The sequence below is a fragment of the Epinephelus fuscoguttatus genome, linkage group LG17, assembly GCF_011397635.1.
Source record: "Epinephelus fuscoguttatus linkage group LG17, E.fuscoguttatus.final_Chr_v1".
NCBI classification, from domain to species: domain Eukaryota; kingdom Metazoa; phylum Chordata; class Actinopteri; order Perciformes; family Serranidae; genus Epinephelus; species Epinephelus fuscoguttatus.
This window is the reverse complement of record NC_064768.1, coordinates 27,149,077-27,173,052: the sequence shown is the minus strand read 5'-3', so window position 1 is coordinate 27,173,052 and position 23,976 is coordinate 27,149,077. Positions and strand designations below refer to the sequence as shown.

At 44.6% G+C, this 23,976-nt stretch overlaps 1 protein-coding gene across 2 annotated transcripts; it reads left to right on the top strand.

The window, feature by feature from the left end:
- The first annotated feature begins 1,498 nt into the window (after window positions 1-1,498).
- On the top strand, window positions 1,499-20,045 carry cspg5b (chondroitin sulfate proteoglycan 5b). Of its 2 annotated transcripts, none has more exons than XM_049603162.1 (6): window positions 1,499-2,292; window positions 8,868-9,633; window positions 10,755-10,943; window positions 11,495-11,573; window positions 16,610-16,774; window positions 18,827-20,045. In XM_049603162.1, the coding sequence occupies exons 1-6, from the start codon at window positions 2,211-2,213 to the stop codon at window positions 19,493-19,495; spliced, it is 1,950 nt and encodes a 649-aa protein (XP_049459119.1). In that variant the 5' UTR covers window positions 1,499-2,210; the 3' UTR covers window positions 19,496-20,045. The 2 variants fall into 2 exon arrangements, with proteins under 2 accessions (XP_049459119.1, XP_049459118.1); XM_049603161.1 differs by having other exon boundaries at window positions 1,503-2,292; window positions 11,495-11,657; window positions 18,827-20,044.
- The last annotated feature ends 3,931 nt before the right edge of the window (window positions 20,046-23,976 follow it).

The window sequence follows — 23,976 nt, the reverse complement described above, 5'->3', positions numbered from 1 at the left end:
ATTGAGGCCCAGAGACAAAATTCAGAATGTGATAAACGCTGGGATACACTGCATATTGAAGAGATGAGATTCCTGACCATACTCTTCCTAGACATACATATTGTAGGCCTTATGGATGTAGGTATAGCTTAATGAGCAGCCTTTTCTTCTCCCCAGAGAGTATGCTGCAACATTGGACACACGCTCCCTGACACACACAGGGAATGCACTAGAGGGGATTTGGACATCCTGTCCACCCCTCACTGTTCAACCCAGGAACAGGATGGAAAAACTGCCGTGGCCTAAGCACAACATGCGCAAACACATGCACGCACAGAGCTTGGCGTCGACTAAGGTGTGCTATTCTTCCATTCTGGTTCTCAGTAAGATCCATCTGTTCATTCTGCACAAGAGAACACGTCTGTTTCGTCCCCATAGTCTGAAAACTAACCTATCCAGCCTGTAAAAAATGCACATACTGCAATTAATTCAATCACTATGGGAGGATGAGAGGTGAAAGATAGGATGTGTGTGTGTATGTGTGTGTCTTTAAAGGCAGATATGTGTGTGTGTGTGTGTGTGTGTGTGTGTGTATGGGGGGTAGGCGGGTGCAGAAGCAATTTCGTTCTGCTCTGTTTGGCAGTGCATCAGTGAACATTTTTCTGTTTCTCCATCTCCACCACTCTCCAGCTCCCTCTCTCCAACGCTCACCCGTGTCTGTCCATCCTCTGAATCCCATCACACACACCCTATCTCTCCCTCTCTTCCCCTCTTGTGGCTGTCCCTTTCTCTATCTCTGCCTCTCTCAGTCTGCTGGGTCCTTCTCGTACAAAATTCCACTCTTCCGTCGCTGAGGGTGGGGATTTGAGGTATGGGTAGGTTTTTTTTTGGAAGATCATTGATAGGGAACAGCGGGTTGCTGCATAAAATAGTGGCTTGGATCCTGATTCACTGAGTAATAAGTGAAAATGCTTTTTTCACCAGGAACAAAGCATTTGGTCTTAATTATTTCATATAATGTATCTGACTTAATCCCATTTAGGAGAGTGGGTAGTCAGCCCTCTGCAGGCCGTTTTGTTTGCTGTTTGTAACAGTGCAGGAGACAGAGAAACAGGAAAATGGATTAGTGTCACAGAGCAGTGATTACATAAATGCATTTGGAAGCAATTCTATTGTGGCATTTAGGATGGGAGGAAAGATTGTAAAGGCAAAGGAAGCAAAGGTAGGGTGAAAAGTGATGTGTGTCAGGGTGTTTAGTGGGAAGGGGAGAGGGAAAATGTGGAAAGGGGGTTCAGGGTGTGTGTGTGTGTGTGTGTGTGTGTGTGTGTGTGTTGGAGGTGGTGGTGGCGGTGGTGGTGGTGGGGTCTAAAAGCAGCAGATGCCATTGTCTAGAGCATATATCACAATACAACAGTAAGAGGATTAGCGTGCACACACACACGCACGCATACAAACACACTTCTCTCTGCTGGCCAATATGCACCCAAACAGCCCCCTGACACATAAACGCCACCCAGAGAGAAAGACTTGCACATGATGTTCACGCACATTAACTGTCGTGTAAAATGGAGCATATTGACTTCTAGTGACAGCAGACGCTGCTTAAATCCTCCACTCAGCTCTATTCTTCATCAGCTACAGCAGGCTGGACACTGGCGAGCATCTCGTGTGTGTGTGTTGGCACTTTGACACCCAAACGCACTGTGCGCGCACGACGTGCCGTGCCGTTCTGCGCCGCGCCGTGCCGTGCCGTGCCGTGCATTGCCTCTCATCGCCTTCGCAGCCAAGGGGAAAGGCTTAACGGATCGCATCCACACAGGCAGGCAGCGGCAAACCCGGCTCATTAAAATCTCGTCTGCAGACCCTCCGCCGGTCGCGCGCAGTACTACTCCAGCTCCTCGCGGTGCTCCTGCTGGTGCTTCCGACGGACCCCAAAGCGCAGACGCGCGCGCTAAAGGTGTGGAGGAGAGGGCAGCCGCTCGGTACGATGGAACCGAACCCGAGCCGTTAAACGGTTCAGAGATTAACACACACACACACATACACACACACACAGCAGCTGTGAGCGAGGCCAAACGTTGGGGAGGTTAACGGCGACATGGCGAAAACCGGCAACATCTGAACTTTGGAGGATCCGCTGTGAGGATTATCGTGCAGCCCCGCAATCTGACCGGCATAACGAGGAACGGGATCACAGTTTGCATCAGTGTTTCAAAGAGATAGCCAGCGATATGGCGCGCGGTGACCGTCGTTTGGGCACCTGGCAGGTGCTACTGACCATCTCAATGGTCATCATCCCCCTGGCTGCTCACGGTAAGTCCGCTGCACTACCGGAGTCCCACCCTGTGCGTGTGTGGTGTGTATGTGTGCGTGTGTTTGTGCGTGAATCAAATTACACCTGCATTGGCATACCATATGGAAAATGACAATTGTCCACGTATGCGGCATGAGGATGCAACTGCCATTTAAGATTTGGGCATTGATGTTAATAGTATCCAATCATCTTTTTATCAGCAGCAGTGATAGTCTTTGGGCCTTTTGATAGTAACACGCCGGGTATTGATAGGCTGGTTTTAAATTCTGGTTTGTGTGGACTCTGATATCTTAAATGCGCCGATGAGCCATTGTATTTTGGCAGTTATCATGTTGAGTGCATTTCAATTGCATTTATAAGACTCTATCAATCCTTATAGACTGTACTGAGAAATCCAACAGTGATGTGATATTTTCTGCCAGCATATGTTCTGTCATGCTGAGAACTGCTTTGTTAAAGACACTTGAACCACTTGCTGTGTCCACGGTCCAGCCATTCTCATGTTAATTCAGATTCTGAGGGGGAAAACTGTCTCTCCTGTGAGCAGCCTATCTAAAACAAAGGTGACTGGCTTGTTCCAAATGTTATAAGCTCGAGTGGGGAACATCTGTATAAAGAAGACAGACAGGCCTGGAGGTGATCAGAGAGAGAGACAGAGACGTTTGACAGTTCGGTGCTGCAGCTGGGACTCGCCGCGGCGGTACGTGGCCCAGACAAAGGCGGGATTAGGTGCACCGTGGCCAGGCTACAGGAGGTCCATTCACGGCGCTGAAAGGATTGAATTCCTCCAGACATGCAGGGGAAGCCCGAGACAACCGGGCCCGCTACACCTCCCACCCCCCTTCGCCTTCTCATTTTACTGTCTGTCCATCCCTTGAGACTCGGAGGCAGGCAGTGTGGGAACCAAAATCTCCAAATCTCTGTGCTCTATCTGTCTGGCATACACGTGCGCGCGCGCGCGCGCTGAGAATAGTGGAAATGTGGCAAATCTCAGAAATGTAGAAACGGGCGCTGCTGCCGCTGCCCAGCAACAGGGTGGCTCGTGCACGCAGAGGGTCGCCGGGGTTCACGTGGGCGCGCGCTGCAACTGTACCCCTCCTCCCCGCCATGCCACATCTCGCGCCCTCAATGTGTAACCAGGCGTTAACACAGTGACATATTGACCGGTAAATACACGCCAGGCGTCCTGTCTGTCATGCTTTAAACCCCAGAGACCACGTGGCTGTGGACATATGTGATTCATTAGGAGTAATGTGTAGGTGAATCTTCATTCATATCTTTGAGAGAGGTGTGAGAAGAAGATGAGTTTGTCCCCCATGACCCATAATGTGTGGCCTTCATTTGTGGAAATTGGGTCCCTTGAAATGGGCTGTAAAAAAGCTATTATCATTAAACTGTAAGCCTATAGAACAACCAAATAAAAAGGAAAACCACAGCACAGTCAGTGGAATACAGAGCCTTAATAACAGTGATGCAGTGATAGTTGATGAGGTGGGTGTACTATTAGATACATGGGTAGGTTACCAAGGGCGGAGTGGGTATGCTCTCAGCTTTTTGGGTGGTATACTGCAAGTGGTATACCCTGTATACCTGCAAATACCTTCCACTACACCACTGCTTAATATTCCATCAATGTTCCTATGAAGACTCAAACTGATTTTCAAAATTAATCAATTTATGTTTGCCTATAAAATGTAAGAAAAAAGGGAAAAAAATGCTCATCATCATTTTTGTAAAGCCCAAAGTGAAGGAGAAAAGTAGCATTCTCACAATTGAGAAGTCAGAATCAGTAGAACTTTGGCAATTTTGCCCAAAAATGACTGAAACAGTTAATCCCTTATTAAAATGTTTGCAGATTAATCAGCTTTTAATCATCCTATTGATTACCCAACTAATAATTTAAGCTGTATGCAAAACCAATAAATAAATCCACACATAAACACAAACATGCAGAAACACAGATTGCCCTTGATAGCCATGTAAAGCTATGTGGATCAAATCCAGACTCTTGGGTGCTCTGCTATGTGAGTGTGTGTGTGTGTGTGTGTCTGAGTGAGTGCATACTGTGAGGTCCATCTGCCCTGTAGCCCCAGAAAGCCCATGATATGTCACAACAGATCAGATCATCAGCAACTCCCTGACTCCTTTTTATTCACACGCACGCACACAGAACGGGAGGAAGAAGGTGAATATTGGTCGACCAATCATCAGCTGGTTTAACATTACTGAAGTTGGGCTCTGTGGATAAACTGGGATCCACACCCAAGTGCTGATGGTGAATCAGGTGGTTGTAGTATGAGCGGTGTGTGAATGGCGCAGTCACAAAGTGGGACTAGTTGTGTCTCTATCCAACAAAAGCCTGCAGGATACCTGCCCGTGATTCCCACTGTGTCCTGTCCTGCTGGTAAGACGAAAAGGCTGCTGGGAATCGGCACCCTAGCCAATCACAGTGACCTCAGGTGAAACTTGTTACCATGGTGACATGCTCAGCGTGATGCCAGAGGTGAAGTGCTGAGCAGCACTTAAAGGACACAGATCACACCATTTCTAAGAAGGAAATTGCCAAGCAGAGGCTCGTGCATTCAGTTTGCCCTCGTAATCTCTTCATGTTCCCTTTTGCTCGTGTAATCGCTATAAGACTGCCAGCTGCTAACAGGATGCTGCAGCTCGACGGGGAACAAATTGGCAGATTGAACCTTTAAATGAAATTTGAATCAGCTGTAATCAGTTTTAACTGGTGAGGCATGTCTATCTCTTTGACAAACTGTGAAGCATTCGGGTTCATTCCACCTCGGTTTTCCCAGAGATGGAGTTGGCATGTAACGCTCGCTGCCTGGCTGGCTGATTGATTGAAAAACAAGAGAGAGAAAGCGCAAACACTGGATTCTCTGTTTCCACTGCAACTCCCTCGCTCCACTCCTCCTTTCAACATGGCACCTCTTTACATCTCACCATGGCAACTGCAGCGTGTATGTGTGTGTGTGTGTGTGTGTGTGTGAGGTGAATCTCATGGTTCCTCAGCCACCACTAGTCTTCGTGACTCGAGGCACGTTCAGATGGTTTTAGTATTAGCTCTGAATGAAGTGCCAGACACTGAAAGCAGTGATCTCATTGGACACAGTGATTTCAGGGTGGCAGTGGGAGAGGAGCCGTCCAGCCAAGTATTTGGTGGAGTTTGGCCGTTTGCGCAGATGTACCAGGCCAGTGGAAAAGTGTGAAGAAGTGGCTTCTTGAAATTCAGTCAACTGTGGGAACATAATATATCCAAAACTGTGCAACAGCATGATCATCCATCTTTCTTTCTTTTCTTTCCTCTGTAGGATTAGGGGAGATATATATGCAGAAATAAAATATTATACAACAAGTAGGTTTTCTTTAGTGTATAATCACCTGGTCAATTTGTTTTGGAGAGGAAGAGACGTCTAATGATAAGTCGCACTGAAGGAAGGAAGGAAGGAATCCTAACAGGGAGCTCATGCTTGGCAAATGGGAGAAGATTCAACTTGTTGCAATCTGCAATCCTCATTGCTAGATGCCACTAAATCCCACACACTGTTCCTTTAAAGATACAATTTGACATTTGGGAAGTGTTTTAAATTTATCATCTTACCAAGAGTTGGATGTGAAGGTCTTTTCGTCTGATTCTTAGCAAGAAAGCAAATAAGCAAAATTTTGAATTACTCCTTTAAAATCTATTTATTCTATACACTGCCTTACAGTATTTCCATCAGCTCCCAACTCTTTCCCACTCTCAGTTGAAGCCACATGATGTTTATGCTGGGGTAAATATGCAAACCCAAGATTTCATGTTTTTAGGGCTGCACCATGGTGTTTTTGGAAACTTTGGGATCTCCTCTTGAATTTAAAAGAGTTCTGCTGGTTTCAATTGTCTGGCTGCACAGCCTGAGTTTGTAATGACTGGCCCGTCGGTGGCCTGCTGCATGTTAAAAGGTTTTATAATTCCCATCTGTCTGTACCTCTCTGTCCTCTCCCTTTTAATTTCTCTGTCCGCCACTCTGCCTCTTTGTGTGTGCATCTTTCTCTGCTGGTTGTCAGGAGCGGGAGAAGTGCCTGACCAGTCAGCCTCTAACCTATTGCTCTAAATCCCAATCTAATCCTCACCCAGTCTCGGTCACCAGAGCACATTAGTCAGTCACTCAATGTGCCTAATCCTACATCGTTACAGTCTGATTACACGGCAGTCTTCAGCTCTTGTTCTGATTTCTTTGACAATTAATCACTTAGCTCTCAAGCGTGAACCACAACGGGCTTTTTGCTGAGCGGCACTTTTCTACAAATGCCCTCTCCGATGAGAACACATTTGGTGCATATTGTATATTTTTATTGTATTGTGTTTGTCAAATTCAGCTGAATATGCGGTGAAGGATATTGTGACATAACAATATTCTCTTAGAAAGCTAGCCTGCACAGCCTCAAGGCATCTCTACCGTATACTGTAGGGATCCATTTAAGTTATTTATGCTTCATCCTTGGGCCACAATCTTTATCAAACAAAACACAGTCAGTACTTTGGGATTAGCACCAAAAAAGGATCTTATATGTGTGTGTGTGTGTGTGTGTGTGTGTGTGTGTAAGCCTTTGTTTCTCATTTTGTCGTCTACATCTAGATAAGATCACAGAAAATAACCGACAATAAGGTTATTTTAAAGGGGGAATCAATCGACTTTACACATCTAAGTCAGTTTACCTGTCTTAGAATACTAATAATACTAAATGATACTAATCCTATTAGTAAAAAAATACTGTAATACTCAGCCTGTATGATGTCATCAGTGGCTCTGGAAAAATTTCACAAACCCTGGTGATGTCATCGGGGTTATTTCCGCCAGCTTTACTATCATTTCTTTTACTGTAATACGCTGGTTTGGGAAATAAGCTTTCTTATCACAAGTTAAATGAGACGATCGATATGACTGTCATATGTCTCTTAAATATGTATCTGCAGCCAACTAACAACAGCCAGTCAGCCTAGCTTAGCATAAAGAAGAAAGAGGAAGTCCACAGGTAACATAACCTACCACCTACCAGCACCTCTGAAGCACACTAATTAACACATCACATCTTGTTTGTTTGATCTGCACAAAACTACAGTAAGAAAATGACATGTTGTGCTTTTATGATGAATTATGCAGGACTTTTACTTATGATGTTTCCAAAATTACATACTATGCACTACAAACCCAGTATGTGTACTATTGTTCAACATACTTTAGTGTGAATAAACAGTAGTATATATCTTTTTTACTGAGCTGTAATTACTACATTGTAACTCGTGCTGAACTCAGCTCTACCAGCATCTGCAATACCTGACAGTTAGCATGATGATCCCCTTGAGTTGTAAGTGAAATCTTATACTTAAATTAAAGCCTTATTGATGTTACAGAGCTGCATTGCATTGCGGGATATTCTTGCTGGTGCAGTGTCCAGCGTTTGTATAATGTAATATGTCATCAGAAATAGTATGCAGGTTACATACTATTGGTTTCATACTGGGGTTTTGGAGCTGCTCCCTTCTCTCACATACTGGTTATGTACTAAATAGCATGTTAGGCTCCGATCACACAGGGTGCATTTTAGCACCCTGGCACAGCTTTTTGTAATAGTTTTCAATGAGAGTGAAGCTTTTAACTCACTGCTTTGGCGTTGCTGAGCACCTTGCATTTTTCCTCGCATTTTTTGTGCCTTGTAATTTTGCAGGAACATCCTGTGAACGCCATGAGTTGAAATAACTTTAACCCAGAGCTGAAAAAGTGCCTGACATCATTAGCGGTTTTTCCCATTGTCCATACAGGTGAATTGAAAGTTGGGCCTTCTGTTGTGGAAATTACAAGTAGTTGTGTACATGGTTTGAAGCTAACATTAGCTCACTTTCACCGTTGCTGTAGGCAAGCTTCAAGACATATATGAACAAATTGTTGCCTCAACATTTTACCAACTGTAATTAGGTCCAACAATTGGCAGCAGATTGTCAAACTGTCTCAGACTCATCTTAAAATAAACCGTAAACTGACCATCATCCATCCGCCATCCTTTGTAAAGCATGGTAACTTCCTTGAGGCACCACTGTTTGCTTAGCAACCTTATGTTGACAAGAAGACTACATGAAGTTACGGGTCCTGGCCAAGAAATAGTCAGACACAGACACCTCCACCACCCTCATACCCCCTGCAATTGCATGTCAGTTGGAATCAATTTTTGCACCAATGAGATGAGCTTCAGAGATGCTGGTATTCATTTTGGACAAAGTCAGATCAGCTGTTTCCCAGTGTTTCCCATTGTAATGCTAGAATAAGCTAACAGGCGGATTTATACTGAACGGACAGATATGAGAGTGAAATCATTTCCCAAAATGTTGAACTATATCTGTAAAGACATGGGTGTTAACAAGGCAGATAGGGTCTGATGAAAAGACACAGTTGAGTTGAATTATGGGAAGCGTAGCATCAAGTGTTTTGACAGTTCTTTGTTTAATTTAACTCTTGTGAGTCTCTCAACTTTATGGAACTGAAACTCTGGATTACCTCTTTAATGCCTTTCTGTGTCCAACCAACAGGGAGGCATTCACTGGCCAGGCACCATCATCACCACAACCAATCATCTGTCAACAAGGAGGCCTTGAACAGCAGGATGGTGCTCAGTGATGACTCTGCAGAGAGGGACCACCTGATTGGGCTCGGGGCTAAACTCCCACTCAGCTCCACCAAACGTCACCATTCTCGTAAACACGCCCACCTAGATGTCGTAGATGAGGACCCACCTGCTGGGGAGGAGCTCACTGCCGGAGGGGCGGGTCCAGACCAGCCTGGAAATCCCATGTCCGATGACGTCATCACCGTGGAGTTCCACAGCCCTGCACCGGATATTGTGCCCTCTGATGTCGCTGTTGGATGGGCCAAAGCCCCACAACCCCAGAAGCAAAAAGCGGGGGACCCTACTGCATGGACGCTTTCTGACTTTTACGACTACCTGTCCCCTGATGACGACCTCTCGGCATTAGATTCAACCCCAGAACCTGAGCCCACCCCCTCACCTCCACCTGACATGGAGGACGAGAATCCGCTCCTGGCTGGCTCTCCTGCTGTCCCCGAAAACACGAGGCCTAAAATGGAAAGCGGGCCCTCCTTGCCAGCTCCTCCTATGCCAGGGTCAGACAAGGGTAAAGAGTTAGGCTTAGGTGGTGCCATGGGGACCGACGGCTGCAGGCTGGGCTTTGTGCGCTCTGGTCCTGGGACGTGTGTGTCTGAGTGTGACATTGAACCCAATTTCTGCTTCAATGGAGGAGTGTGTACTGTGGTAGCAGGAATGGGAGCCTTTTGCAGGTGAGAAATACACAAAAACCTGTTAATTACACGAGCTGGTTTGTTGTCTTGAGTTAATTGAAAAGAGGATTGCACAGTTGCCTCAATTTTTCACCATGTTTACTAATGATTGAGTTTTTTTGTAGCATTTAAAAGCTGACTTTATAGAAGAAAACTCTACAGTGTGTGAGTGGCAGCAGGGCTGTATGGAGGGGTTGTTGGGCGCTAAAACCATTCCCCTTTTTAATTATCTTGGGATGATTTCCAATATGTTCCCTCTCCAACACAAAAGAAAAGATTTAGGACACTTCAGACAAGCGTACAGACACTGAAAACACGCACACAGATAGAAGGTTGGCTTAATATGTCATGAGGGTTCATCAAGATCACAGCAGGGTCGCCAGAGGATTAGCTCAGTTTTGGAGCCGGGGGGTACAGAGTGTGTTTGTGCACGTATAGGCTGGTGACAGCTGATGCAGACACACACAGTATGCACACATAGAAAGTATAAGGACGACACAGTAAGGTCAGGGAAGGATACACTGAGAAATAAACACACACACTCCTCGCGCACATATACACACATTCACAGACGCACATGCTCGCGCACATACACCACCACGCCTTGAAAGCACCATCTGTCCCATCCAGCAGACTCAGTGTAAGCTCAGAGGTAAACTGTTGCTCCTCTAGTCGTACCTGCTGAGTAACAGTGCACACACGTGTACACACACTCACTCACGCGGGCATACTTGAAACACTTGCATGCAATTGCACAGACAAAGGCCGGAATATAGAAACGATAGACACACGCTGACACATGCACGCACGTATCCTGATCCTTTGATCTCATTAAGGGCTAGGCTGCGGGCCGAATCCCTGCTTTGCCGGACAGACCTCGGGACACCATGTCATCAACTCTGAGTACCATTTTACACTCTTTACTCTGGCTTACATGCCGTGGCTATAAATATTGTAAACATGCTAGTGCAGAGGGTACACACTCATATTTAACCTCTTGACTTTTTATACAGCAGGTCAGGAGAGAGGAATGCTACTTTGCGCTGTTTTTCTGACCCACAAAGTGTTACACTGATCAAAAAGGCCAAATAGTTCTACCTTTTGTGTCGCTTTGCATCCAGGTGCAACGTGCAGGACTACATCTGGAACAAAGGCACGCGCTGCGATTGGGCGGTCACAGAGTTCCAGGTGATGTGCGTGGTGGTGGGCGTGGCCTCCCTGGTGCTCATCCTCCTCTTCATGATTATCGTATTCTTTGCCAAGAGGCTGCACCACCTCAAGAATGAAAACAAGCGCCTTCGCAAACGCAGGTATGTGTGACAGAGAGGTGAGAATGTAAAAAACAAAAAAATGTGCTGTGAGTTACACTATGTGATGGGTGCTGAGAGAGGCAGCTGTGACTGTGCATGTGTCAGTCAGCGTTGTTCCTGGAAGACTTTACAACCTAACAACTGAGAAAGAATGTTGAAATCAAATGATGAAGAGAGCGTAGGTGCAGCAGAGAAGGAGGGAGGTGAGAATGCAGTTAAATGGAGATAACGTCAAGTGTCGACAAGCAGGGTACAGTGAATAAAATCCATCTAATCAATTAGATTTTACAGTCACCAGCTGCAATGTAGACTTTAGAGCGGATCAAATTCTCTTTGGCATGCACTGAATTATTTATATTCTTAGACTGTGATGATATATTTTTGTGTATGATGTATGTGTGTGTGTGTAAATTTTAACCCCAGTTTCACACTGTGCAGAGCAATGTAAATATGGACCTGGAGAGATACATATGCACACAATTTTAAAAACAAACCTTCCACATTAACTGCAAATATTTATGACACAAATCGTTCTCTTTGCCCTCCCGCAGTAAGTACCGCCCACAGAGCAGCGAGCCACAGACGGACGGCCTCTCCGTTTCCACAACAGCCGACGGCTCGCAGCCAAACGTAAGGAAACTGTGTGACACCCCTCCGCCCGCTCCCCAAGCTCACACTCACAACCTGGCATACTATGACAACATTATCTGTCAGGTACGCCCCAACTCTCCTCATGTTTATGCTCTCTTTTCTCTCCTTCCATTCATCTTCTTTGTATTCATCATTTCCATCTAACTCTTCAGTCCAATCATCTGCATCTGCATCTTTTTGTCTCCTTGTTTGTCTGTCTTCTGTTGTAACCATCTGTTCTCCTCTTTGTTCACAATGTCCTCTCCTATGTTTTCTCTGCCAGCTTAGTGATTTGATTTTTGTATCTGTCTGGGATTCTCCGTCTTTCTGTCTCCGCGCATGGCCACCTAACTGCTCCCATTCACAGTACTAACAACAGACTACTAAATTAAAGGGGACCTATCGTGCTTGTCGTCAGGTTCATACTTGCGAGTTTTCACCAGAACATGTTAACACGTTTTAATGTTTACTTTAATGGCCACTTTACCTCCCAAAAAAGCCCAATCAGCTCTGACTGGTCAGCGTTTTGTGGGTCTCCCACGTCCCGGCGTCTCTGCACCGTCATTGTAGCCAAGATTAGGACTGCAATTTTTCTACCATGAAAAATTGCCAATACAACCAGACAGGTCCCAGCAGGAATACGGTCCAAAAAAAAGGGAGAATTTAACCAAGATTATCTGTTTCCCTGACGTTAGCATGAAGCTACATGTAGCAGTGTACATGATTTTAAACACCAAGCAGCATTGAAAAATGAAGCCAGCGAGGAAGTGCCAAAAGCTGCAGTTCCTTGAGTGGCTACTTGAGGCTGGCTCCAGAAACAGGTCAATCCCCATAGACCACTAATTTAAAATGCCAAAACTTAACAGCAGAAATAAACATGTTCACAGCCTGCTACCAAGTACCAAGTTACTAAAATGTTCAGACAGAGGGTACTTGCTGTAGCTCTGGTTGAGGGTGAGAGGCTGTCAGCAAATAGGTTGCCGGGCACAGGGAAACGGAGATCTGTGTGGGTACATGAGACCCTAAAAAAGAGGGTGGATCATGGGAAGTACCACCACTTGGTCCAGGAGCTTCACCTCAATGATAGCTGTTTCCGGGGGGCAGTTTAACTTCCTTCTGTCTATCATCGTGCCATATAGTTTTGGGTATCCAGCAACCGCTACCACCAGTTTTTCCTCCGTTTTAGACCAATTGTAAACTTGTTGTCGTGACCACCACAGATGGCCCACCTCTCAAATCATCTGACTGGACAATGGGAAAAAGGCTGAAATGACGTTGGGTGCATTTATAGCCTGAGTGTCAGACTGAAGCTCCCAGAACCTTCAAGAGATCAACGACTCACCCAGAATCTGACGTCAGTAGTATCCATGCCTCGGGGGTGCCGAAAACAAGCGAGCATTGCCCGTTTAAAATGTCTCCGTCGTCGTGCACGCCCAGCTGTCGTTAAATCCAGTTTAGCAGCTTCCTTAATTTGGTCCTCCATTAATGCGAGTAGTGGCGAAATACCTCGATAACATCGTTAATGTGGTCTGTAGGATCTGTAGCGGTCGCCATTGTTGCTATCCTCACCAGTTACCCACTGAGCGTACAGCTTGACATCAGCGTGGCACTGATTGGCTAATCGCTAGACCCGCCCCCACCCCCGGTGTTCATTGGTCCGTCCATCGTTTGGACGAGATAAATCGCAAATGCATTGCCGCATGCCAGACCAGAGATGCAAGCCTACTCAGTTGAGTGGGCGGGGTCTATGGTCTGGAACCAGGCTAGTGCATTTATACTCTGAGTTGAAGTTTTTTCAGCTTGAGGAGTTCAGAGTGCTCTGGCAAAAACACCAGGCACTTAGAGCGCAGAAACACGAGGTGCATCGCAACGCAAAAACTACGAGCAAAAAGCTTAATTCTCATTATACAAAAGGCACCTCCAGCTGCTAAAATGCTTTCTGTGTGATCAGGGCCTTAGTCCCTCTAGCTACTTTCCCTGTTAATGACAACTATATGGGAAGTTGAATTAATCTATAACTTAAATGTTATTAGGGCTTAAAGTTACGCAAAATTAAGGGCGATGTTGCTTAGACAGGCTCTCCTTTGATAGTGCCCTTGGGCTGTCAGTCAGATCCACCCTCTTGTCTAAATATGTTCACTTCTGGCTCTATAAAAACAACTCAAGACTTCAGAACGGGAGTCCGCAAACAAATGGGTGATGTCACCATAGCTACAGCCATTATTTTTCCATTCTATGGAGCTGACGTCAGTTTGTCTCAAAAGTAGAGAGTAAAGAGTATTCAGAGCGGCCTGACGCCTGAGGCACAGAGATTACTTTTACATATGCTCATTATTGGAAACTTTGGCCATGTTTAATATTATCATCCAACACTGTAACATAATATATGACAGAGAACAAGGACAGGCATAATAGGTCCCCTTTGAGCTCGTAGAGTTATGCACACATCTAACTCACCTTAGTGCCCTGTTAAAGCAAGTAACCTCTCACTGGGCTACAATTTGAAATGTACAGTATGTGTGTGTTTAATGCTTTTTACACTCACCAATCCCCTCAGAGGCAATCAACAAGCAGCTATACCTGGGAATATAAACCCAGAAACCCTTATAATCACTTCCAGGTAAGCAGAGCGGAAACGTCCACATTGTCCTACAGCAATTTCCCTCCCTGGCTTTGCTTTGAAACCTACCCACTGTGCAACCGCTAGACGCCAGAGTTCGCCTCTCTCTTCAACGCAAACCTCACAAACTCTTGTTATCAGCTGCATTCCACGTACACTGTAGGCTGAAATAATTAATCACCTCCCCGCAAGGATTCCTGCAACTAGTTGTTCAGAGGTGTTATGTATTGACAGCTGTGTGATTAAATAGCAAGTTCCCTCATTTGCTGCCTTTCTTGCCTGCGCAGCTTCCGGAGAAGTTCTGTGAGGAAGCTGAGCCTCCATTTTGTTTTAACTGCTGGCTTTGCTCTTGTGCTTACAAAGCTCAGACAGCCATTTTAGGGTCCCTGCGCAGGTTTTCCCATCTCTACCCAGTCCTCTTCCAAAGGTCATGCATGTAGTGCTGCTATGAAGTGAGCTGCATTCTGTAGCAGCATGTGTGTCTGTGGATATGACTCTGTACGCATGGATGTGTTAATTTCTATCCATGTTTCTGTGTGTTTGTGGGGTTTTGTGTTTGCAGGCAGATTTGTGTGTGTGCCCCTGTTAGGTATTCATCAATCATACTCGCCTACTGGGTTACTAAGCCAACACAGTTTATACTCTAGGGTTACTGATGCATGGTTAAACTCTTAATCTAAATAAACAATGAGGAATCTCGTCGATAAACAGAGCTTAACCGTAATAGCACATCAAGTCTATGAGATCGACAGAACAAAGACATTTTGCTCTGTGACTTTACGCTTTTGAGCTTGTTGTCCCTGGTGTGAAAGGGTGATTAGCGTGTTTTGTCCAGCAGAAGCCAGTGTGACCAATCGATGGTGCCCTACTTACTGCCTGCTGTGCGTATGACCTTCAGATGTCTGTGACATGCCAATCAATCGATAGCTGGGTCATTTGCAAACCGACACATTGAGACGTGCACAATAGTTTTGTTGTCAAACACAGCTCTCTGACTGATAGTTTCACAGGTGTAGATTGGGACATTAAAGTAGCAGACAACTTGTATTTTAACAAAATTTAAGACATTTTCACCATAAATTGATGCAGAAAGTCACAAATTGTTGCATAGAAATTCACCAGAATTCAGGAAATGAAGTGTTTGATGCTTAAAATTCTCTGACAGAAGACCCTTAACCACCCATTTCATATGAAACAAAACCTACGCCCTTTGATAACTGCATGAATTTACTGCATTTAACACTTTGCAACCAAAAGCACACACTGATGGATCACAAAATCGTATATTAATTTCCAGTCCATTAGCCACACCTGGCTGGGCTAAATGAAGTGAACACATTGTGACTTGCTTTTCTAATATACGCCACAGCACTCAGAGCTCTGCTGGCATTTCTATGCGATGGTTATAGATGAGTATCTGTGATTTCCGGATGCTCTAAATGTCAGGTCTAGAGGCTAAAAAGCCCCTGCAGACACGTGGTCTGCAATGCAGTTTTTTAAATGTCAAAGGTCCGATTGGGATTCTCTTTTAAACACTGAGGCATGACTGGTTGATTAGATAAAAGTCTGTGCGTGCAGGTGCAGTATCAGTCCATAGAGTGACCTATATAAACTCAGGAATGATCATCTCTGACATGAGGAAGTGCTGGGTTTTTTTTTTTACTGAATTGTATGTTTTTAATTGAGATATTTAGTTAATTCAAACAGTTTTAGCCAGTCAAAAGTGCTGAGAAATGTCCCATGTGTGTTCTCCAATACACATGAGGTAGCCATGAAGCTTCGCCTTTTCGTCTTTTAACCAGGAGCTCACCTGTGAGGGTGATATTCAGACAGTAATGTCAAATAATTACACTGTGTTTCTGTCTTCAGTCTGACATTGCACTCTAACCAATTTTCATGGGGGAGGGGGATTTAATATTCCCTGACCAATCACCAGAGACGCATGTATCCATCTGAATCCGACGTCATTTTAAGTCTATGGTGATGTGTAGCCATGCCAACATACTTGTTTTGCCGGGGTTTTAAGAGTGGAGCAGAGCGAAGTAAAAACAGCAACAATGTCAGGCGACATTGAGAAGACATGCCGATTTAGAACAGCCTAGACAACAGCGTCTATCTTGTCTACGGCAGTCGCCATTGTTGTTATTACTCCTCACTGGTTCTGGGACACAGCTTCAAAATGCTTAACAGCAGCTTGATAATAATGTTAGTCCCGCCCCTGGTGCAGTTTTCATGACCTAAATCTCTGTTTGTGTGTGAATGAGAGGCCAAAACATACAGGAAAATATCTATTTACAAAATGATCTATATGTGTAGACAGGGTCTCAGGTTGCAAAACCCCTGTGTGTCTATATAAACATGTGTTTATATGTATCAGTGCGAGGCATGTGTAAAGAGTAACAAACTCTCCTTACAGGATGATCCCCAGAAGCAGGAGGACCCTGCAAAGTCCCCACAAGCCAAGGAAGAGGGGTCAATGAACATCCTCAACTCTCATTCCCCCAAACACGAGAACAACCGTCCAACCTCTGTCGTCCACGACCAGGGCCACACCCCTAACAACACAGAGGAGAACGCCGAGGTAAACACGCTCCAGAACAACCTGGTATAATATCACCATCTGTCAAAGTGTGCTGCTGGAGAATCAGACCAAAATATTTAACGCGCACACTACACTACAGTAAATTGTTATAGAGTGGTGCAAAGTACATACTGTGTATTGTAAACAGTCCAATCGGGCCTAATGTCAAAAGTAAGCACAACATGAATTTACGGATACAACTTGAGAAGCACAATAGTCCTGTTTACAAGGCTGCCATGCCAATGCTGATCACATAGTGGTGCCGCGCCTCCTTTCTTTTCTCTATCGCCTCTTACGCTGGACTAAAATCACTGGCTTGGACCAACTAATGACTGACTTTCCTCTCTACTGATGCCCTGCCTTGGTCTTCGGCCAATGAACTCTCTCTCCCTCATTGTCTCCTCTCCCGTTTCCCCCCAAACCCTCCCCTCGCCTCTGCCTGCCCCGCCTTACTGTCTCTCTGCCCGCATGCATTGGTGTTATCGAAGAAAAGTGTCTGAAAAACGTAATATTTGCAAAAGAAGTAAGTGGAAATCAAGTGAATCTGTATTTGCGAAATATTCATGTTTGACATTGCTAATAAGTGGATACGTCTAGATTACATGAGGTCAAAGTAACTGCTTGGAGTTGATATTTGAATCTATATACATATATAACACACGCTGTGTCTTGGTTTTCAATGTGATTTATAATACTTTAATGTACTTGAGGTTCTTTTGTACTTTTTTGGGTATACATGGAGGATTATAGTTCACAGTTGTTGGAATAAATCTTTTTAATTTTATCCAGCTTGTCCCTGTGTGTTGCTATTAGCTCTACTTTCCCTCTCTCTTCTTTCTCGCTCTCTCTGCATGTCTGCTCATGATGAAGCTAACTACTGCCCAACCGCTCCCCTGCTAATAATGAGTGAATGCACGGCTGACCCTGCTTTTGTGCTACAGTAGGCTGCTCACAGATTACACCACACAAACAATGGCTGCCGTGAGCCCGTTCAGCACCAAGGACAGCTCTCCAGAGTTAATGGAAGCTACCACAGGAGCTTGAAATATAACTTCCTCCCTCTCAGAAGATTAAAACTGCAGGCTGGTATTTAACTTAAAGTGACAGTTCACCCCCAAATCAATGATACATGTGTTTCCTCTCACCTATAGTGCTATTTACTAATCCAGATTGTTTTGGTGAGGTGCCAAGTATTACAGATATCAGCTGTAGAGATGTCTGCCTTCTCACTCAGTTTGTGGTGCTCCAGACGCCAAAAAATGCATTTAAAAAAACTCCACAGTGATGTCATGAGCACAAGCCTCTTGTTTATGAGTAGATGCACACTTCCTCCTACATGGTGATACAGTTGGTGGGTGTAGTTCAGTAGAAAAAAAATACGTCCTGCATGAAACTGCTCACAACAAGGTCGTGGATTATGTTGAGTAACTGGGTCATGATTTCTGGAGAGAGATGCTGCTGTTAAGCTTTTCAAATGTCGAGCTGTGTGCCATTGAGTTTCATTATATTTGAGAGCAGGCAGACATCTCTACAGTTGATATCTCCAACACTCTGCAACTCACACCAAAACAATCTAGATTGCTAAATAGTCCTACCAGTAAGACAAAAGATTTGCGTTTTAGATTTGAGGGTGAACTGTCCCTTTAAAGCCCCAGCCTTGCTGCTGTGAAAAATAATGAGGGAAAACTGTATTTTAATTTAGTGTTGACCAATAAATACAGCTACCAGGAGAGTGAATGTTGGGCTTACACTCATCAAATGGCCACAAACACAACTCTGAATGAATGCTAATGTTGCTCCATATCTGCTGGATGTGTAAATGGGCGCCTGCTTTTGTATTACGTTAAAGGTGATAACGTGTCAGTGTTGTGTTCACAGCTTGTTTCCACTGCCCCCAAGTGGCTGAGAAATCAGTTGTCGCAGATTTAAGATGATGTGTCTGTGCCCGGGGAGTTTTTGTCTCATAAATCATCCATATCTGTCCTTATTTTTGCCTCTGTGACTTTTCCTACATTGTTGCATCCCTCTCCACTCACCATATTCCCACATCAGGATGGAGTCACTATTGGCCTGGAGGTGCTCCTCCCCAAAGAAGCCAAGCGCCACCCAGAGACCAGCTCGCCCCTTCAGTATGACGTCTTCCTCTACAAGGTTGCCAACAATGGAGACTCCGCCTCTCCCAGCCAAGCCCCTCCCACTCACAGCGCCAACTCTTACACCTCCTCTCACCCCATGCCTAAATCACCCAAGACACCCAGGACGCCCAAGACACCCAAGTCACCTAAGGTGCCTAAGTCATCCAAATCACCCAGACACACAAAGGAACACCCACCCAGTAACCGTGAACCCTTGTCCGTGAGGCACTCCTCACCTGGCCGTCACCCCTCACCCGGTCGTCACCCCTCACCCGGTCGCCATCCATCACCCAGTCGTCACTCTGCACCTGGTTGCTATTCTTCCCCCACCTGCCATCCGTCATCTCATCACTCTCCCTCCCGGTACAAATGCATGCCCACCTCCTCCACCACCCCGCCTCAGTTACGCAGGCCCAGAGGTCGGTCACAAGCTCCCGGCTCAGAGCACTCAGGGAGTGGGAGAGAGTACCACAGTGGACACATGCGTCCATCCCCCTCCTCCCCTCACCTCACCCAGCCTCCTCCATCACCATCCAAGGCGAAGTACAGCCCGGTCAGCACCCGATCCCTGCCACCACTCTCATGACCTGGCCTCCCCTAGGCCTGACATCCAAACATTCACACGCACAAACATCTGTCATAATCTAATCTCTCCAGCGATATGTCCATCATGGCTCTAACTTTTTTTTATTAGTGACTCATAGATTATCATCTGTCTTTGCACCCTGCCTCCACATTTATACCCAGAGGAGGAGCACATCACCTGGTCGTGGTCCACAGAGCCAGAAAACTAGAACTGGGACAACTCTGCACACTCTCTCAAACTCAGATGTGGATGCATCACACAGACAACACTGCATAGTTATGCTGCAGCCAAACTTTCACACCTTTATGTAAATAACAACCTCTCAAAGCTCAGGTTACTGCTCACACAAGCACAAAATGAACCACTACATGTGAATATGCTCTTCTAGCATGGTGCCAACATCAGCGACAGCTGAGGATATTGTTCATTAAGGTGTCATAGAGGTTTACTACATTAGCCTTCGTGTTATCAAGTGTTTATATAAATCTTTTGCTATTTGGTGTGTACGATTATTTCATGTTTTCACAGGCTTTTTGGTATGTTTTTCATGTTTCTAATCCTCAATAAATAGACGATACAACAAAGCGTCTAGTATTGTGTTCTAAAGATGGACAGAGCTATGAGGAACAGAGCACACAAAAAAGGAGAGGAAACAGCAAGGCTCAGAGAAGAGACAGAGGATTTTCCTTTAGTGTTGCCAAGCTACAAGTTTAAAAAAAAAAAAAAAAGAATAAAAAAAGAGGGACTCTGCTGCCCCCTTGTGTACACAACAGACACCAGCCTCCAGGAACATTAATCTGTGAAATTATCAATAAAAGCAGTAAATAACAAGGGTAAAATCACATTTTAGCCCCCTCGCTAATTCTGTGACCTCTCCTAATGGTCTGTTTTGGTCTGTCTACAGTGTGAAATACAGAGTGTCAATTCTGTGTGTGTGTCTGTGCATAAGACTCACATTTAAAGGTGCAGTCAGGGCTTCTAATTCAAGACACTTTTTGCCAAATCCAACACATACCTCCACAGACTTGGCTCTGTAAATGAGAAACAAACAAAGTGGCTTGGATGAGCCAAACAATGCTTTGCATCCATTCAGCAACAGGTGGCATTCGTGCTCATGCAGGACAGGGGGTTTTCGAAGGAGTACTGACAGGTGAGGTGTTTTTGTTTTGGTAATGAGTTCATGTATTAACAATCTTTCCCCAGAATCAATGACTCTCCACCAGTTGAATCACCTGACAATCAGAATGTGCTTTCTTTACCTTAGAATGAGACGTTTTTACCTTCACACAGAGCGGGTCCTCTTCCACAAAGGCTGCCATTTTGTTTTACAGTAGCCCAGAACAGACAAATAAAACACCGGCTCTGGATAAGGCCACTTGTGTATTCTGTAAATGTAAATGGCACTAGAGGGCAGAGTCAAAACTTTCACACAGCAACAAAGATGACATTTGAGGAGCTTGATGTAGCTTTTAAGAAAGGCAGCACTATAGACAGTGGTGGTCTGTGAAGCCATTATTATACATCCCAGAATGCTTGTCACTATTTTACCAATTCGCCTGGTTCCATCATAATTTGAATTTCTTCTTTGTCTCCTATGGTCGTATCTCGCTTGAACTACACTACATTTCCTCTACAATCTCCAGTGGTACTGCTCCGTTTCATCCCTATCCTATCCATAAACTTTTAGAAAACTTGCACGAATAGGATGAAATGAACGCAGAGTACTGACAGCAGGATCCGTCCATCTCCATCTCCATCTACGTCTCCATATCTAATGTTAAGGACACATGAGCCCTTAGAGAGACACTACTCAACGTCACTAGCCATGTCTATTGAAAGCAAGATTACATGACAGTCACTAGACAGCATACAAGACATTAGCCAGACAATGTTAAATGCTATAACACATTCAAATAGTAACACAAATAGAGAGAAGTTATAAAGTCAAACACTAATGCTAATGCTAGCCACCACAAGCTACTGCAGAACAATTAAAACTAAAGCACTGTTAGGAGTTGAGTTACCCATAGCACTGAAGAGTGAAAACCACACTAGCATCGAAACTGAGCAAAATGAAATTAGCAGGTAAGTTTTTAAGTTGCTTAAATTACCTCAGCTGACTATATTATTATTATTAGGGTGGTGCTGGTGCAGTGGTTAGCACTGTTTCCTCACAGCAAGAGGGTTCCTAGTTCAAACCCCAGGGTGGGGGAGCCCTTCTGTGCGGAGTTTGCATGTTCTCCCCATGTCAGCGTGGGTTTTCTCTGGGTACTCCGGCTTCCTCCCACAGTCCAAAGACATGCAGGTTAATTGATGACTCTAAATTGTCCATAGGTGTGAATGTGAGTGTGAATGGTTGTCTGTCTCTATGTGTCAGCCCTGTGATAGTCTGGTGACCTGTCCAGGGTGTACCCTGCCTCTCATCCCAATGTCAGCTGGGATAGGCTCCAGCCCCCCTGCGATCCTCAAGAGGATAAGCAGTTACGAAAATGGATGGATGGGTGGATGGATGAATAAAATATTTTTTGAGCCTTTGAAGATCATCAGGAGGCCTTTGTATTGTCAAATGATGCGCTGGGGCAATATCATTAAAAAGCCAAACACATTTTTTACCTTTTATGTTATGCTTTTGTCTCAAGGGCGTTCATGTGAATCTCAGAGCAGACATGGATGCTGTAGCAGAAAAAAAACATGCAGGTAAAGGGCTCAAAACATGCCAGATAAAACACTCACCAATTGATACTGACTAAGAAAGACTGAATCTATTCAGTCAGTATCCATCCAGTTCAAACATAGAATAGTGAGAGTGTGTTATTCCCTTTGAATCCTTTCTCCTGCACTTCTCCCTCATGTTGTTATTGTATTACTTATAATGTGAGGGGCAGTGCTTCTATCCTCTTTCAGGACGTGAACGTGCTCACCTCTCGCAGCACGCACTTCTGTTTCCTTAGGCAAGTTAAATTAAACATCTAGCACATTTCCCACAATGTGACCTCCTCCACGGTGGTTTAACAGCTGTAGGCTGCAGCGGCTCAGCTCTTTTGTTCTCCGACTATTTCCTGGATGAAAAGCACCTTCTCATTCCAGATGGATTGGGTGAAGGTGAAGTGCTCCTTCCTGCTGTACTCATTCATCAGAAAATAGGCTGTGTTGACATGAAAAGAGTAATTGACAGGTTTTAAAGTGGAGTGTCTGTATCCCTCAGTGACACTCAGGGCCTCTGAAGAGCTCTCCTGTCCTGCTCCACCCGTGAGGTGCTCACTGTGTGTCCTCAGTATGTCCTCTGTTACCAGTTTTATTTTAGCTGTTAGAAACATCGAGAAATGCCTCAGTGTTTTTTTCTGCAAGGACGCTGAAGACATCAGTGGTCTCGATAAAGTTTAATTTTGGAGTGACATTGAAACTAAAATTGGACTTATACTGGAAATGTGATTATGTTTTTCTGGGAATGGTGTTGTCAAAGTGCACTCCAGGGTGTCTCTGTACACTGTGACATCACTGTTGGGTGGGGCTACAGATGCACCAGAGGTCAGGATTAGCCTCCATGTTGTGCATTACATTACATCAATGAGCTGCTTTACAGAAAAGACGAAAACAAAGTGGGAAGAATGGAAGACAGCAAAATGAACCATTAAAGAAACTACAAAATGAACCAACAACTATTAAAAGAATCAAAGTTTTTTACGATATATGATACTGCTTTAACTCCCGATCATTTCAGAGTATTGATGGTTTGAAATAAAGTACAGAAGGTGCCACATTCCTGCTGCCACTGAGGCTACGTTCACATTACATGGCTTAATGCTCAATTCTGAATCTGATTATTTACCCAGATCCTGGACTGTTCACATTCAAGTTTGAAGTGACCCATAACTTTTTTCCCATCAATATCTTTATTGAGTTTTCCATTTATTTTTCCCCCATAAACAAGACGACAGAAGCCAGAGGTCTGCAATGCAGCCCTAAGTTTGACCGTGTACATCAAAATCATGAGAAATTCTGTTTTGTAAAAAGGTCACAAAGGTTCCCCAACATTTCTCAAAAATGATACGTAATCTTCTCTGAGGGTAGGTATGATGAGAACTCTTTAAGCCACAGAGACACACTAGGGGGCTTCAAACTTTTCCAGCGCATGCCAACACATTTGTTAGATGCAATTAGGGCTGGTCTGACACAACGAATATTCCCTCTCATATTGAGTGGTAGAGCTGATATGTCCCCCAGTAATGTCAGTCTTGGGTTAGTTGGGATCTCCACCCCCACAATTCTTTTTATTATATCTAAAATAGATCTCCAGTGCTGATCCAAACATCTACATGTCCAGAACATGTGTAGAAGAGTCCCTGCTTCAGTCTTAATAATAATAATAATAACTTTATTTGTGTAGCTCCTTTCAAAACCAAAGTTACAAAGTGCTTTACAATTAAAACAAAAACAATAAAAACAATTAAACAAATAAAAACAAATAAAAGATCCCAAAC